Genomic DNA, 18,045 nt, shown 5'->3' with positions numbered 1-18,045 from the left:
ACCCATTCTCCCTCATCATACTTTACGTCATTTCATTGGTTCTTATGTGTGTGAAATTAGTTTTGGTATAGTTCAGGTTCAGTTGAGGCAATTATCAACTGGGCACGGCCCATTACACTGTCGGGAGAAGGAGCGGAGCAGACCAAACTGTCAGGAAGATGATGAGCAATGGGGGGGACTATTTATTTATTATTTTTCTTTTTTTAAAGACAAGCCGCCATAAAAGTGGTTATAACTCCAGTTCCGTTAGTGATATTAAGATTCTAACAGCGGCAGCATCTTACAGTATATAGACTTATTTAGGAAAAGCCCGGAAGGGGGGAGGCATGACTTTAAAAATGGCACATTCATGTTTTTTAATTCATGAGCAGTCAAAATTACTGCCTTAGCGGTTCTAGCGTTTAGGAAAATTAAAGAGAGTTAAAAGTCCTCAGTTGAACTACTGTAGAATCAGGGCTGAGTGAAAGATACTGAGAATGTAATGTACTGGTAAATACACAGACATGCTAAAGTAATCCATCTAATGTTAACCTTTTCTAATGACCAGTGACTTCAATCTTCTCTAGCGCCCATCAGTGATCTATTGAATAATGAAGTGAGGCTTAGACCATATACAGTATAGTCCAGTGGTTCCCAATCTGGGGTAGTATAGTCCAGTGGTTCCCAATCTGGGGTACCCCTGGGGTACTTGAGAAGGCTCATAAGACCATTGGCCTACTGGTCAAATCCACCAGGGTACTTTGTGGGTTTTCAGGACAGAACAAAATGTGATTCGGGGTACAGTAACCAAAAAAGGCTGGGATTAACTGGTCTAGTGTACATCACAACCATTTCTTGTGTGTCATTTTACAACTATAGGAGATGTGGATTAGTAAGGAGAAACCTTTTCATTTTATGGCCCATTGCAAGTGTGTGTACAGAGCAGGGGCACTCACAATGATCTTGAGGGGTTGCTGTATTAACGTAAAATGTACTTTAGCAAATGAGCCATGCCAAAGAGACAGGGGGATAGATCGCTGTTGGCTAGGTCTCCTGTTGCTAGAGCCCAATGGAGTGCCTTGAGCTGGAGTGTGTGATGGGGGGAGGGGGCTGTTTGTACAGCTGTGACAGGCATTCACCACACTTTTGGACACTATTGCCTCTCCAGAGTCTAATTCACCCCTCTGATCTCTTGATGTGTGTGTATATGTGGTGGGCGCCACTATCCCTCTGGTCTCTGGACAAGAGTGCTTATTAAAGGGGGGTGAGTATTTATGAGATGTTGTACATTTCCTTGAGGCGCCTGAAAGTGGCAATAGGAAAACAGAGAGGAGAGGAGCTCATGTGATCTGATGTACAGACCGAGAGACACATGCTCCTCATTTAACCAACAATGGGCAGATTCAGCACACACACGCATACCAGGGTTTCCGTTAGCCAGTAATAGCCGGTTTTTGGCACCCCAAAAAATATGAAAAGCCGATAAATCTAATTGCCGCAGGCCACTTGTCCGGGGAAGAAGGAAAAAAATACCCTTGTGAAATAATGCTTTTTAGCCTATTCATTGACGGAAATACCAGTCGATGGAAATACATTTGACCGGTCATGCTGATCGGTCTACAGGTTCATTTGCATAATTAAATTGCCTAGTGTATTTTTGTTAGTCAGATACAGCTCTGTCATATAGCTGCTGCTACAGCTACTCAAACAGCTTGTTCGTTGCTGCTGGAGTGAAACAAGCTTTTACAAGGACAAAAACATATACCGGTAGTTCATTTCTTAAAACCGGAAAGTTTTACTTCATATTATGAGGCAAGTCTTACCTCACTTCAAAGCAGCCTCGTTAAAATCGGATTCTGACCATAGAAACGTGGAGGCAATTCTTTAATAAAGACCTCCATATACCATTGAAACCAGAAGCTTATTTCTCTCATGTTCTATTGGTTTTCAAATCAACATTCTGTCATTGTCCAGTAGAGTAAGACTACATCTTTAGGTCTCTCCTCTTCCTAGATTTCTAACTGCTATTTTCTTATCAGTCACATGAAACCGCTAACATCGGAGGTGCCCTTTTGACAAAGTGTTTTCCTGCTCATTGCATTAGGGAATTAACATTTGTGCCTAGCCTACTGCTTGTGTGCATTGGTACGCTTATAATGTGAAGAAATAATTGTTTATCAACATTTTAACCTAAACGTTGTGACTCATTGCTTTTTAATTTTTTAATTTTTTTTATTTTATGTATTGGTTGTATCGTCCCACAACTGTCCCAGAGTCCGTTTGGAATAGGCCATTGCTTTCTTGCACAGAACGACAAGCAGACCAATAGAATAGGTCAACTTTTCTACTATGGGGGATAGTAGATTGACATAGGCTTGTGATTTTGCTGTTCGTTACTCATCTTGTTGTGTGAGGAAAAGTTAATGTGGACAGTTATTTTAACATCTTCAAAGTATTATTGGCCGATATACCGTTTATACCATAAACTGTGCAGGGTCTGCGGGCTACACCACTGCTTATAACTTTAAGTTAAGTATAACTATAAGAAATATAATATGTGAAATAAATGAAATCCAGCTCAGAGCTCCAGCTATACATTGGTTTTGCTAACCTGCTGGCTAAGTGGCTACATCAAGGTTCTTGGTTACAGCAGAGACATTCAACCCTCTTCTGGGTCAAGACCTCTGTTGCCTAAATTGTTATGTGCGTCCCCCCAGAAATACCCCCCCCCCCATTTTTATACCCCGGTATGGTACAGCAACGGTACGGCACAGAAACGGTATGAACATCTGGATACCGCCCAACTCTACTTCAAAGTGCGCATCAGAACTCAGTAAAGACGACGCACGGAGCTGCATGTTCTGTTCAAACGTATCACCATAATCTAAACCTGATCTGTCATTCTGAGCACTGTGGGTGGAAGCCCTAATCAGATTATGCACCCAATGCATATGGGTCCAGTTAATTCAAATGCTGCCAGTCAAATGTCCGGCGCCACATTTTCCTAACGGAAACCCTGAGACGGAAACACACACAGACAGACAGAGACACGCACACACAGACAGACAGAGACACGCACACACAGACAGACAGAGACACGCACACACAGACAGACAGAGACACGCACACACAGACAGACAGAGACACGCACACACAGACAGACAGAGACACGCACACACAGACAGACAGAGACACGCGCACACACAGACAGACAGAGACACGCGCACACACAGACAGAGACACGCGCACACACAGACAGACAGAGACACGCGCACACAGACAGACAGAGACACCAGCCTAAGCCTCTTTATAAGGAAAGACAATCTAAGTGCTAGTCTGGAGGACAGAGTCATTAGCCTGTCCTGAGTGGCTCCAGTGTTAACGGTGAGCTAGCCCGGGTAATGAATATATCATCTGGACTTGTTCTGAATCCATTAAGCTTTAAAATGAATGAATCCTTGAACAATAAACACTACTATGCTACTGTGGTGAGTGTGCGCATATGTGAAGTGTGTGTGTGTGTGTGTAAGTGTAGGTGGACTGCTTGTGTGTGTGGACGTACGCAAAGTCCTTGTGCGTGTTCCTGTATAAATGTGCATTATTAACCTGGTAGAAGTAAGGGTTGGGCTCGGACTCTCCCACTCCATTGAAGTCCTCCACGTTGATTAGCTGGAAGTCGAAGGTCAGGCCAGGGTTGGGGGCCTGGAACTGGGGCAAGAGCTGTACGTGGGGCAGGTTCCCCAGCTGCTTATAGCGCCAGTTATACAGGTTACACAGACTGGAAGAGAGATGGACTACCATGTTAGCAGTCATTCATATGGTTAGAGAATGACACATTAGTATTAAAAAGGTGCTACACATAGGATTATGTAGAATGTTTGCATTGTAATTTCAGAAAATGGCCATCATTTATCTGCCACTAATAGCCACAAAGTCAAAACAGCTTTCTCAGTTTAACAACAGATTCCGCTCTGGCAGAAGAAATCCAAAGGCCAATATCACGGCCAGTCACAACATCGGCGGGTAAGTAATACTGTGAAACACTATCATTCCACTTTTAGCGGCAGGAATATGATCAACATTTTCTGAAATTATAATGCAAAAATCTTAAAAAAACCTTAGTGTAGCACCTTTAAAGAGAGATTCACTATTCACCATTCTAGCGTCCATGTTAGTATACAGTACATACTGAGGGCACTACTACTGATTAGCCAAGCCAATTAGCCAGGGAGCCATTCACGTGTATCAGCGGCTACTTAGAACCTATTGGATCACGGACATAACCAATTAAACCCTCCTGGCTAACAGACTAGTTATTCTTGTCTTGTCTTACGTTTAAGAGGATTAAGAGATGTCACATTCACACTAAACCAAATATTCTGTTGCTATTTGTGCATAAATGTTTGATGATGAAAACTTCAAATGACTTTTTGCATGTTCAGACTTGTTTATGTTTGATTAGATCAAAATAATATGTAACGTATTCAGCATTTCTGTTTAAACCATATTCCCTTGTCCCCAGTGGGCCTAACCCACCTGGCGCGGGCACGTCCCTGTGCGTCCAGGTCCACGGTGGGCACCCCTAGGCGTACGAAGCGGGTGAACAGGGACTGCTCCATGTTGGAGTACTTCTGGAAAGCCATGTTCTTAATGACGGGGGGCAGCTGGTGGTGGTCTCCTATCATGATCCAACGCTTCAGCCGGCTGTAACCGTCCTCTGGGTTCTGGAGCGGGAGAGGAAAGATACAAGGTCAGTTCTTCTCCACAAAGCGTTCTTAGGGAAAACGCCTTGTAATTCAAAACGCCCATCACCAGCCCTGCACCTCTTCACACATCTGCTCTTCACCTTTCCTTTTCTCCATTCTCCTCCCTCTGCCTGTTAACTGAGTGGTGAACTTTGTGCGCCATCTATCTGACTGGTATATAATACTGGGAATGCAGGAGAGGTAGGATAGAGACAGAGCGGAGCCTCACTGATGCGTTTACTAGGCTTCTGCTGATTAGGAGGGAGAGTAATGAGGGCTTGACCCCAGACAAACCTGATATTACCAAGGCTCATAAGTCCAGCCTGATTCAATCACTGATAGGGATCCAATGGAAGGAAAATGAAAGGTGGGGGATGTGGATTCTCGTTACCGCCTGCGATGCTACGACAGCAGGCATGATGGGTTGGATGTTTGCATTGGTTGGAGCAAGAGGAGACTAAGAGGTTGTTGGCCAGGTTGATGTGGCTTAATGGTCTCCCTAGTGCCATCTGCTACCTGAGGCTATTAGGCCTCAGCATGATGACCCCATTCATCCTGAGTGACAAGGAGTTCTCTTCTCAGGGGAAGTATAGACCTAAAAAAGGGCTTTAGACCTGAACTCTGGGGTTTAGCGCCAGTGGGATTTTGGGGTCTGGCTGTTGTAATTTACCTGCAGCAGGAGAGGGATGAAGGTCTCTATCTCCAGGATCTGAGCTGCTTCCTCCATCAGGATGTTGTCATACTGAAAACAGAAGAACATTTGTGTAAGTGACGAGTTGCCTCTGACCCGAGTTGTGTGTGTGATCGTAGGGTGTGTGTGTGTGTGTGTGTGTGTGTGTGTCTGACCTTGAAGCCCAGCTCTACCAGGTCATGGCGTTTGAGGGCAGCGTGGGTGCAGGTCATAGCGATGATCTTTGCCTCCTTCACCAGCAGGTACTTGGAACGGTCCAGTCCACTCCTCAGCAGCTCAAAGGCCCGGAACTCCTGATGGACACACACACACACTAGTAAGAAGGTGGTTCAGAGGGCTGGGGTTAGAGTTAAAGGTTAAATCACCCGCATTGTCAGGTAGTGATGACTGGTTCAAAGCGCTGCACCACAGTGAGCAGATGTTTATCATAAGATGACACAATGGAATACAATTATCCTTGGATGTAAAAAAAAGTGAAGGGTAATATAACACTTAAACCTCCATCCACGGGGATGTGATCTGACTCAATGCTCTAAATAAACACAATACATCTATGTCGGAAAAAATACTTTGCTTTGGTGCCAAAATAGGGGACCATAATCAATTGTGTGTCCAGATATATGTCAAATGCTGTCATCTACAACAGGGAGGTCATGCAAGGCCGTACATGTTTTTATAAAAACTGGATTCTTAGAGATTCCATTGAAAAAATACCAAAAGAAGGAATGAAATGTAAGACAGTAATTGCACGTGACCTTGCTCTGCTTTTAGGAAATCCTTGAGATCTCAAGACCGGATATCCTCATTTTCAGCAATCTACTTGTCAGTCCTTTCTATCCTCAGGAGCAGGCAGGGTGAGCATTTACAGGATATGGGTTAGTGTTCAATAGAAGCTTAGTGAGCAGCCCAGCACTTCACAACAGATTCCATTACAGGGCTCTTCTGAATGGGAAAAGCAAGACTGGGGGCCCGGCCACATTTTCCTAAAAGGGACCGAAAGGGAGTCGCTTAAATTGAGAGAGACCCGGTAGAGATATCATAGCTCTATACTGCTGGGGATGAGAGTGGGCTAGTAGGCTAGTGTGGTTATTTTGAGACGGCCACATTTGCGGTCAAGGGGCTTGGGGGGTGAGGAGGGCTGAGGGAGGTGGAGCCTCAGAGGGAACTGGGAGAGATAAATATTTGATAAGTTACTATTTTTACAATAATATTAAACGCGACCAAAACATGTAATATTAATGAGGGCTATTTTTAACCCCCCCGTGGTTCCTCAGCGGTTGAAGGGTGAAATTAAGCCGTCTTTCTTCCTACCTCCCTGGGAGGATTCGCGGACTGAAAGGAGAGGAAGAAAAATATAGGAAAAAGAAAAGAAAAAGGATAAATAGCGTGAGGCTGGATGTAGAGAAATCAAAGCGGTAGACATCTGTACACTGTGTTCCGGTTGTGTGTGTGTGTGTGTGTGTTGGCACCTCATAATACACAAACATCTTTAAAACACTCCTGGTAGGCAGCCAGGCAACAGAGCACTTTCATTCTCCTGTGATTCTAGAGGGAGATTGTAACATCTAGGTGGGGAGACAGACTGATATCTCTGCAGCAGCAGCATCATGGGCGAGGCTAAGGCCAGGCTGAGTGAACATAGTGAGGTTCACCCGTCTGATGTGATGGGGCCAGTGATACGAGGGATGCCATATAAAAATCAAGGCCACACATACATGTTAGGATATTACCTCCCGTGAATAACTTCTATATTGCTTCTGCGAGGCCTTCAACGTTGCTCCCATAAATCTCTAACGTTATTGTTATCTCTATATAAAGACTGGGCGCAACCAGGAGGGGCTGTATCTGAGGTGTGTGTATGTGTACACAGAAGTCCGGTTTCAGAGTGTGTGTGTGTGCAGGGAATGCAGAGTGAATGCAGGGGCCTGTAATCTCCCAGCGGCATCTGGGGAGACATGCACTGCCACACGTCATGTAATGCCAACCCATGTCTCACACAGAGAGAGTGAGGAGAGGGAGAGGAAAGGAGGGAGAAAAAGGGAGGCCGAGAGAGAGAGAGAGAGAGAGAGAGAGTTACGTGGAGATAAAGATGGTGGTGAATATGGAAGAATTGCACCATCGATCCAACCGCATCATATTACAAACTCCTAATATCACAACAGAAACAGCTGTTGAAATCTGATTCAATGCGATGTAACTGTGAGTGCAAAGCTACTTCCGCAAAGAGTAGGATGTCCATAGAGAGAGGGGATCAGAATCGGACCTGTTATGGAGCCAGTGGGGTAAACACAATCTCGTGTTCAGTGTTCCAGCTCCCACCTGCCCACAACACACACAGCTGGCTAATGACCCATGAGGAACAGCCAATCTGCTGACATGGTGTGTGTGTGTGTGTGTGTGTGTGTGTGTGTGTGTGTGTGTGTGTGTGTGTGTGTGTGTGAGAGAAACACACTTACCACTGACTGGGGTGAAGATGTGTGTGTTCAAGAGGTTGTGAGTGTGACATGTTGACCTCTGATAGTGAGGAGCTTCTTGGCGTGTTGAGCATGTGCCTTCATCTAGATAAACATGTGACGTGTGTGTGCCTCTACGTGATGCGCGTGTGTGTGTGGCCTGCCCTACCTCCAGCTGGGTAAAGATCTTCTTGATGTGTCGGTAGCAGCCCTCTGCAATGTCCATGTCTTCTTCGTAGGAGCGACCGTAGAACACAGGCTGGGGGGCGTTGGAGAAATACTTATGGAAGGGGAACTGTGCTGCCACGGCCTCGGCCTCCACCGGACAGCCCTGCTTCGAACGGACCTTGCTCATGTACTCTTCCCAGCGAGACATCACCTACAGCGGGAGGACACCAGACAGACCCCCCCTCCTGGATGTTACAGGTCTTGCTCCTTTTTGGTATGCCGCACACATGCATTCTCACTCATACAGATACACACAGTTGAGTCCCATTCACAGAGCACGCATGCTTCTTCATACAAACACGCTCGTTGCATCACATACAAAAAAGGCACGCACAGTCAGACATGGACGCAAACACATTTTATAGTAAGAATATAAATGGGAAAAGAACAGAATAAAATATGAATTCTATTTTCCCCTTGAGTGTCACGGGAACGTGTGGAACCGTGATATATAGTGATACTTTCAAACAAAGGAAAACAAACACAGCCTTAGGGAACTGAACAACTTTCAATTGAATCAATATTCCAAATGGGGCTGTCGCTTGGCCATCTGCTTTAATAGGCCATAACGATTAACAGAGACCATTATCCACCCCTGATATTCTACATCAGGACCATCTCCTCATGCTCATTACTGCCTGATGTCCAATCCCTTACAAGGTCTCTGAGTGGTAAGGTGACAGGGCAGATGAGGGAACAGAGGACACTCTTCATCTGACAGGAGTGCCCTGGCCTATACACAGAGATGTGTAACCATTTAGAAACCTTTATGACAATGTTATGGGAGATATTTTGATGAGTTGTCCGTGAAGTCGTGTAGATAGCTGGTGTCTGTTCTGCTTGCGTCTGTTCAAAGACTATAAAAAGCTTGATGACAATAGGAATCAGAGAAGAGGGGAGACCCCTTACTGGCATGGAGGATTTCTATGTGTTGAGTGAGGGGTCTGGCATAGACCATAGGTTCCATAACCCCCACTACAATACTGAGCCTGACACAATGACTGTGGAATCTGCTATTAAACCACTGTCTCCCTCACTCCTCTGCCTCCCCTCACCAGCCTCCCGTGCTCCTAGTTTCATCTTACTGACAGCATGCCTCCTCAGTGAGAACTCTTCTTGATTATTGATATGGGCTATCGTATGAGCCATCTCAGGTCTTCTTAAGTTGACAGTTGCCTTGTGTCGTCTTCTCTTTTGTTTAAAAAGGCTCTGTTGTCTATTCTGGGCTGTTCTGCTGATGCCTCCTGGAGCCAGTATGCAGGATTTAGGTGACAGAAATAAACTGAGGATTGAGTATAATAACTGAGGGGTTGGTTTAATATTGTGGTATTCTCTGTCGAAGGCAGATATGAAGTGAAAGGAAACTAGATACTGACACTTACTGAACTGGGATGAGGAAAGCGCAACACGGATAAGCAGACTCCCCTTGAACGTTGATTTTAGAGATGCATTTTATTCTCCATTTTTGCAGGTGGGGATATAAAGAATTATTGATTCATCTGGAAATGCATATGTCCTCCCTGTACTGGAAAGTGGCACACACACACACACACACACACACACACACACACACACACACACACACACGTTCACATCCATATACGCACACACCCAGAACCCACACATCCCTCCTGTACTGACCTGGTAGAGGTAGAAGTGTCCTGCGGTCTCACAGGTGTAGGACACGTCTCCGGGGACATCCAGACTCTCCTGCAGACGACCCACCTCTCTGAGCAGCTCCAGCCTCCTGGCCAGCACGTAGTTCACACGCCCATACCTGAACAACATTCCACATTACATCAGTCTTTTCATTCTAGGAAAACCTCAACCCTGTTACGTTATTGGGACTTACTAGCGTATTTTTTTTCATGTTTTTTTTTTTTTTTACCTCGAGATGGAAAATCCTGTTTTTTTGTGCCGTTGATTACACCTAGTAACATGAACAACCCTATACAATCAGAACACCCTATTCTCATAGTGCTGATAACAGTCCCAACCTTCCCTACACATTGCCTGCCCTTCCAGAGCTGAGAGTCATATCACACAAATCTGAGGGGAAATGTTCATGTTTTGAGGAAATCTGAAGCCTAAACCTGTGACATCACAGCCTAGGGATAGCGTTTTAAACCTCTAAAATGTTCATCCTACACGTGCGAATAAGCTGCAAGCAACAAGGCAGCAGGCTTCAAGTGGATAATCAAAAGTATACGAACGCTAACTCAATGGCAGTGGTGGAAAAAGTACCCAATTGTCATACTTCAGTAAAAGTATAGATACCTTAATAGAAAGTTACTCAAGTAAAAGTCAGCCAGTAAAATACTTCAGTAAAAGTATTTGGTTTTAAATATAATTAAGTATCAAAAGTAAATGTAATTGCTCAAATATACTTAAGCCTCAAAAGTAAAAATGCTTTAAAAATCCGTATATAAAATTTAATCAAATCAAAATGTATTTGTCACATGCGCCACCTAAAACAGGTGCAGACCTTACCGTGAACTACTTACTTTCAAACCCTTAACCAACGTGGTTAAGAAAATATTTACTAAATAAACTAAAGTAACAATAAAATAACAACGAGGCTACAGTATATACAGATACCGAGTCAATGTGCTGGGGAACAGGTTAGTCTAGGTAATTCAGGTAATATGTTCATGTAGGTAGGGGTAAAGGAGACGGCACCATTTTCTTGTTTTTAAACTGTATGGATAGCCAGGGGCGCACTCCAACACTTAGACATTATTTACAAAAGATGAATGTGTTTAGAGTCCGCCAGAGGCAGTAGGGACGACCACGTGTTCTCTTGACAAGTGTATGAATTTGACACATTTTCCTGTCCTGCTAAGCATTCAAATGTAACAAGTACTGATTGTCAGGGAAAATACTGTCAAAAGTACAATATTTCTTCAGGAATGTAGTCAAGTAAAATTAGTCAAAAATATAAATAGTAAAGTAAAGTACAGGTACCAAAAATACTTAAGTACTTTACACCCCTACTCAACGCTGGGTATTAAAGTGTTGGTTGCTGAGGCGATGGGAAATAAATGCACAGATGGACCAAATTTCCTTTGTCACTAATAATGTGTACCACTGATCACATATATTATTTACCACAATTGACTACTATTGAATAAATAAAAAATAAAAAAAGATATTTTGAACAAACGGAAAAGACTAAAATCACAGTAAAAACTTGTCATCTTGACTAGTTAGGTGTCCCGCCACAACAAACCAGAAAGCCAATTGGTATTAGTACGTGGCACTGGGACATGCCATGTCAGAGGTCACCCAGACACAGTGCTGTGAGAGAGAGTTGAGGTAGGGACCTATAAATAGATATCCCACTAAGCTTCACAGCAGAGGATTCAAACAGAATTACACCGGCTGACGATAAAATAAAAAAAAAAGTGCCGACCTTGTTTCCCTCCTCACAAAAGCAGCCTTCTGCTCTACCATCCCAGGAGACCAAGAAAGCGAGAACACACAAACTGACCCATTTAGTCACGAAGAGCTTTCAACTTACACCCGTGTTCTCTGACCAATCAGTATTTTAATCTCATTAAAACTTCACTTAACTGAGAGAAGGGAAACTGTGTATTTATAGCATTTGACATTTTTGATTAAAAGGCAAAGTACTGTATATTAATGTCACTGTAAACTACCATTGGTTGAGCAGTGAGAACAGAGAAGGCCTCTATGCCTGTTCATTGTTCCTCCCATACAGTAGTGTTAATTAGTTTCCCCAGCTTACTCCTTCCTCGTCATTGGACCGGAAGGAAGGAGTGAACGTGGAGTCAGTGTGCATGTTCTTAGCAGCAGCTTAATCTGCCTCTCGTCCTGGTGCTGTAGCTAGCTTTAGCTGATCTGCATAATGCAATGGTGCTCCTCCAGAGAGAGGGCCGTCACATCCACTCCTCATCTCTGCTCTACGCAACAAGGAGCTGTGTTCAGTTGGCAGGAAACAGGAGAAAACCATTCAGTTTTAAAACAGAAGAGGATCGTGCATGAACTCCTAATGCTAAGGTCGCGATTCAATACGATCTCGGGTTATAGGCATTGCGGCTTTTCCGATAGAGCCGACATACGCAGCGTTTACTGTAAATGGGATCTTTGCGAATGCGGATTCATTGCCGTTAAAAGCTGCAATGCCTTTGACCCGCGATCGGATTGAATCCCGGCCTAAGGCTTTAGTGAGCCAAGACTAGGTAAGGCCAGAATCTCTAGGTTTAGAGCAATGTCTGCCTATTTAATCAACACAACTGATCCATGTATATTTTGTATCACTAGACCTATTTGTTGTGGCTTCCACTGACATTCTTTGAGCACACATCGTTTCCATTGGCTAAAGATGTAGTAGCCTAATCGACAGACTCCATAAGGCTCCTGCTCTGATACAAGGCTTGAGGCTATTCATCCTCACGGAGGTCTATACTTGGTCTCAATTAACTAGTTAGTCCGTCTGACAGCAAGATCAAAGCTAAGGTAGATTGGGAAAAAATGGTTATGTAAAGGTTTTGGGTTTCTCCCTTCCGCTCTTCCTCCCTCCCTCCCCCACTCAGTCTCAGGTCTGCTGTAAATGGTTTCAGTTTGCTGGCTTCCCCCATCTCTCTCCCGCTAGTCAATGTCTGTGTGGTTAGGTCTCTGAGTCACAGTACCTCAAGGCATTGAATGAGACAGAGACACATAGCCACAGAAAGAATTCCCCCAATTGCGTGGGTGGGAATTCTAGCGTGTTTCCTACCGGTGAGACAATCTGCTCCCGGCATCTGTGTGCATGCACCAGGGGTCTGCAACAACGAGGGACCACCGAGGCCTCAAATCCACAGCCTAGCAAGGTCTTGAAGACCCAACCAGTTTTGGTTGCCAATCGGTCCTCCAAATAAAACTCTAAAAACACCACTTTTCATGCCAAATGAGTCCCAAATGGGCCAGTGAGACACTGTACAAGGCCCAAATGTTGAGAGCACTAATCAGGATGGAATGGTTGATGGAAATAGGGGAGACAGCGAGCATGCGTGAGCGCAGTAGGCCCTAATTAAGATAAAACCATGACCAGGCTGGAGTGTATGGGGGGTATCGAGTGGCTCTGTCTGACTTGGACTAATTATGAGAGGGACCAGCTGGCTATACCTGTCACTGTATGTATGTGTACTGCATGTGTGGAGCTGGATGTGTGCTCAGATAGATGTATGCATGTGTAGAGTTGTGTGTGTGTGAGGTCAGTAAGGAATGTGTGTGTAGTTGGGCGTGTGAGAGGGGGAGGGAGAGACGTGTGTGTGTGTGTGTGTGTGTGTGTAACACCACATGTGGCATTCTCTCACCTACTGAAGTCCTTCTCAGTTTCCAGTGCCTCCTCTCCGTGGCCCATACGCAGGAGGTGACGCTCGTCTATGTCCAGAGCCATGATCTTCTCAAACAGCTGGTTCAGAGCCTGGAACACACGCAGAACAGAGGTGAATGCCTGCGCGCGCACACACACACACACACCTCTTACAGCGTGGCAGGGTGAACAGAAAGGGGACAAGGCTTTTTGATTAAATACTGAGGCGAGGAGACTGGGGCACAGGGGAGCTTTTTAATTTTTCCTCCGTGACATTAGGTTGGGATTTCTCAGTGATTAATGCCACCATTTTGGGGAGGATTGGTGAATTCCTCCAGCAGCAACTTTGCTTCCTAAAATATGATCAGTCAAGAGGTGAAGAACCTTTTCATAAAAAGCTTCCAACATGCAATACTTGTGACTATATGGGCCATATCTATGAATATAGGGGCCTGTGTGTTATCCATATGTTGCTTTGGATAAAAGCTTCTGCTACATGCCTATAAATGATGGTACACAGTGCATTCAGAAAGTATTCAGTCCCCTTCACTTTTTCCAATTTGTTACGTTACAGCCTTATTCCAAAATTGATTAAGGAGCCCCCCCCCCCTCATCAATCTACACACAATATCCCATAATGACAAAGCAAAAACAGGTTATGAAATTGAGCACATTTATTAAAAATATAAAACAGAAATAATCCCATTTACATAATATTCAGACCCTTTACTGAGTACTTTGTTGAAGCACCTTTGGCAGCGATTACAGCCTTGAGTTCTCGCGTATGAAGCTACAAGCTTGGCCGACCTGTATTTGGGGAGTTTCTCCCATTCTTCTCTGCAGATCCTCTCAAGCTCTGTCAGGTTGGAATGGGAGTGTCACTGCACAGTTCTTTTCAGGTCTCTCCAGAGCTGTTTGATCGGGTTCAAGTCTGGGCTCTGGCTGGGCAACTCAAGGACATTGACACTTGTCCCGAAGCCACTCCTGCGTTGTCTTGGCTGTGCGCTTAGAGTCGTTCCTGCTGGAAGGTGAACCTTCGCAACAGTCTCAGGTCCTGAGCGCTCTGGAGCAGTTCTTCAAGGATCTCTCTGTACTTTGCTCCGGTTATTTTCCCGATCCTCCCTCCCAGTCTCCCAGTCCCTGCCGCTGAAATGCATCCCCACAGCATGATGCTGCCACCACCATGCTTCACCATAGGGATGGTGCCAGGTTTCCTCCAGACATGACGCTTGTCATTCAGGCCAAAGAGTTCAATCTTGGTTTCATCAGACCAGAGAAACCTGTTTTTGCTTTGTCATTATGGGGTAGTGTGTAGACTGATGACTTTCTTATTTAATACATTTTAGAATAAGGATGTAACATAAAATGTGGAAAACGTCAAGGGGCCTGAATACTTTCCGAATGCACTGTATATACAGTATATGAAAATTGAGTGATTTTAGAGGCATTTCCTACCTGGTTGGAGTGTGTGACTATGAGGGTTCTCTGCTCAGGGAAGTTGTGGTAGAGGTTGGAGATGATCTGGACGGCCACATCGGTCTTTCCTGTACCTGGAGGACCCACCACCTAACGGAGAGTGAGGGAGGAGGGATAGAGAGAGAACATGAGGCAGCGAGAGAAAGTGCACGGAGGAGAAAAAGGAGAAGGGAGGTTAGCTAACAGAAAATGCCTCTGCCATCGGAGAGCCCAGTGGTTCTGACAAGGCGGCCCTGTGCCTGTCAGAACACACACACAGTTTCCCCCTCAGCGGATCAGACAGGACCGGTGTGTGAGAGTAGGGCTGAGGTGAGAAGTGCTTGGCATGCAAGGTCATCCTCCCTGCACTCACAGGCAAGGACACAGAAACACAGAGAGAGAACACAAATAAAACTACAGAGCACAAGAAGCTCTTTCCATCGGCTCCTTGACCTTTGTATCTAGTTAAGGCTTTAGAGATCCTCGAGTCTAGTCTAGAACCATCACCGTCCTCAAACAAACACCACGACACCAGTTGGAAAGGATCATAAACAAACTATTCCATTTTCATCAGGGCTTTCCCAGGACGAAAGGTGCTCACAGACTAGCCGAGGCGACAACTGGGAATGGAGTTTACTTGACGGTATATTCATAAAAACATTTAGCCACCGTCTTACCACAGGTAAGTGTTAAGGCACTCGCATAAAAGCCAGTCCACTTTACAGACTGGACACCCCAAAACAAAGTAAAAACTTTAAAGCAGGGTTAAAAGTGGCTCCTACACTGATCCAACAGATGATCGGAGAAGCATGGGACTGGGAGGCTGTCTTGGCTGCTAACGATTGTCGCGTCATGCCAGTGAGCGGTGTGTGTGTGTGTGTCTGTGCAGAGTTGTTTTACGACTGCCATATTTACTCAGGCTGCCCACTCAGCCAGCTACCAATCACCACGCCAGGAATGAGCTTCATCAAAGCAAGGCGGTAGTGTGTGTGTGTGTGTGTGTGTGTGTGTGTTGTCACCAGAAACACCAGAGAGGGTAGTAGAGTGTGTATGTGCGTTTCTGAGAGGCTGTGCGTGTGTGTGTGTTCTTCATCGGCACCATTTAAGATCATTTAGCGGATGGGCATTCAGGGAAGTATTTCACTGGCAAGGTGTGACTGATCTGCACCTTATTTACTAGTGGCTGGGGAGTCCTCTGCGTCAGGAAGAGTGCTCACAAATCCTCAGCTCTTCAAGCAGACAGGGCCAATATTAAACCTGTCATATCACAGCTCACTGGTATGGCCGGCCTGCTGAAGTAGCCAACATCACACCCTGGGCTATGAGTGATTGAAAGGCAGTTTAACTCACAAGCCAATGGCCGGGAGACTTCAATTGTTGCTCAAACTTTTAATGCCGTCTGTCCATTGCCTTGGTTTATTCAAGTGGCCAGATAGGAGTAGTCAATTCCTACAAGATGTTTCATCTTGAAAATATATTAAAGTATGAAAAGCAATATCAATGATTCCTATGAACAGTATGAGGTCAGTTTATCGGATTTGTGTAAAAAGGTAGCAGACGAGGTATACTTAAGTCCGTAAAATGTTCTTACCATGGTCAGTCCAGGCTGCATCCCAGCGCGGATGGCCTCAACCTGAGTTGGTGTAAACTGGATGGTATTTCTGTTCAAACACAAAGTTAGAACTCGTGGTTAGAAGGTTTTAAGAAAAATGTTCAGAGAAGCTAAACGAAAGCTGTTTTCAACAAGCTCTGTGATGAAGTGTTTGAAACCCTCATGAAAGACGTTTCAGTCAAGGGACCCAGAGGAGCTTCTGTGACTAACAGGATTTGAATATCAAAGTGCAACTGAAGAAGCAAAGTTACCATCAGATCAGATGAATGATAATTTCATTAACTAACAAGCCAATTAATTTCTGCTCAGTTATGATTAAGATTGATATAATTAAGACATCAACAACCGAATTTGACAGTTTGTTTTGATCTAGTTCGCTACAGGGCTAAAATGTCAGGAAATTACCTCACCAAACAGAACCACCAAAACACTACACAGCCAACAGCGCAAATCCCCAGAACTCACGCTAACATAGCAAATCAAAACACACCAACCCGAATAAATAGGAATCACTATAAAACGTCCCTGACAGAAATGTAAACATTTTAGAGCGTTGCATTTTACAGAGCAGGGGTTGTTTTTGCTCTAGGGGGAAAGGTTTGCTCAGTAAGCGCCCTCAAGCATAAACTAGTCAGGCCTTTGGGGGAAGCTAAATTTGGAGCAGGCAGGCACATTAGGGGTGGAAACACGCAGGCCCTGAGCATAGGCTAAACAAAAAGGTGGGTGCTTTATTTAGGAGCCCTGTGGACATAGTGGAGCAAGATGAGACTTGACTGGCTAGAGAGAGGACAAGGACTTGACCTCTGTGCGGTGCCAACCCTGCAGGGACTCCTGAACTCTTTTGGTTGACCTGGTAACCTGAACTTTAACCTTCGATCCTCACCGTTTGGGCTGATTGTAGGGGTAGGGTCCCCGGTTGGGCGTGACGTGAGGCTCCACTATAAGAGTTTTTTCTTCCTCCATTTTCTCCTCGGAGTCTGCCTTCCTCTTCTTGCCTTTGTCTACCGTGTTCTGCACAGGGAACTTGATTCTAGGGTGGGGAAAGAGCAGAAGGTTCAAAGATATGTTGAGGTTGGACCACATCAAAAAGACAACAGCCCAGGAAGACAATGACCCCAACCCTACTCCATCTGACCCTTGACCTCTGACCTGAAAGGGGGTATCTGCAACTCAGGGTTGTCCTCGGTGACCTTAACAGTGTAACCAGGGAAACAGGACCTCAGGTGGTCGATCGACAGGAAGGTGTCATTGAAGTCCAGGGAGGAGATCTGATTGGGCATCTTGGAGTAGTGGGCGGAGCCCGGGTCACCATAGCCCAGGATGATGTCATGGAGCCATTCTGGGACCACACACTCAGTGTTCATCAGGTTCCTGATCGTCTCCAGGACAGCCTGGGGGAGAAAACGCACCAAGATAGTTAACGGCTACATTTGAATTGCCAAGATAACTCCTGGCTCTCTTGGCCTTCTCTGCCAGCAGCAGCCTCCTCCAGTAGTGCAACCTGATTTAACAGAATGTGCATCATACTACAGGCATTCCTCCAGAGATGGACACCGAGAGATGAG

General features: G+C 45.1%; 1 protein-coding gene across 3 annotated transcripts in view; it reads right to left on the bottom strand.

Moving 5' to 3' along the window:
• The window catches only part of aqr (aquarius intron-binding spliceosomal factor), a 58,146-nt gene that overhangs the window by 16,722 nt on the left and 23,379 nt on the right, over positions 1-18,045 (bottom strand). For all 3 annotated transcript variants that reach the window (XM_029729878.1, XM_029729877.1, XM_029729879.1), the window contains exons 20-30: positions 17,630-17,871; positions 17,364-17,510; positions 16,460-16,529; positions 14,869-14,979; positions 13,415-13,524; positions 9,738-9,873; positions 8,038-8,247; positions 5,571-5,708; positions 5,395-5,466; positions 4,516-4,703; positions 3,586-3,757 (exon numbers count right to left, since the gene is read on the bottom strand). In XM_029729878.1, the coding sequence (XP_029585738.1) occupies positions 3,586-3,757; positions 4,516-4,703; positions 5,395-5,466; positions 5,571-5,708; positions 8,038-8,247; positions 9,738-9,873; positions 13,415-13,524; positions 14,869-14,979; positions 16,460-16,529; positions 17,364-17,510; positions 17,630-17,871 (1,596 nt within the window). The remainder of the gene's footprint in view (positions 1-3,585; positions 3,758-4,515; positions 4,704-5,394; positions 5,467-5,570; positions 5,709-8,037; positions 8,248-9,737; positions 9,874-13,414; positions 13,525-14,868; positions 14,980-16,459; positions 16,530-17,363; positions 17,511-17,629; positions 17,872-18,045) is intronic.

Source organism: Salmo trutta, chromosome 33, assembly GCF_901001165.1.
Source record: "Salmo trutta chromosome 33, fSalTru1.1, whole genome shotgun sequence".
NCBI classification, from domain to species: domain Eukaryota; kingdom Metazoa; phylum Chordata; class Actinopteri; order Salmoniformes; family Salmonidae; genus Salmo; species Salmo trutta.
The sequence above is the reverse complement of the archived record's forward strand: the minus strand, read 5'-3'. Positions and strand labels throughout refer to the sequence as shown.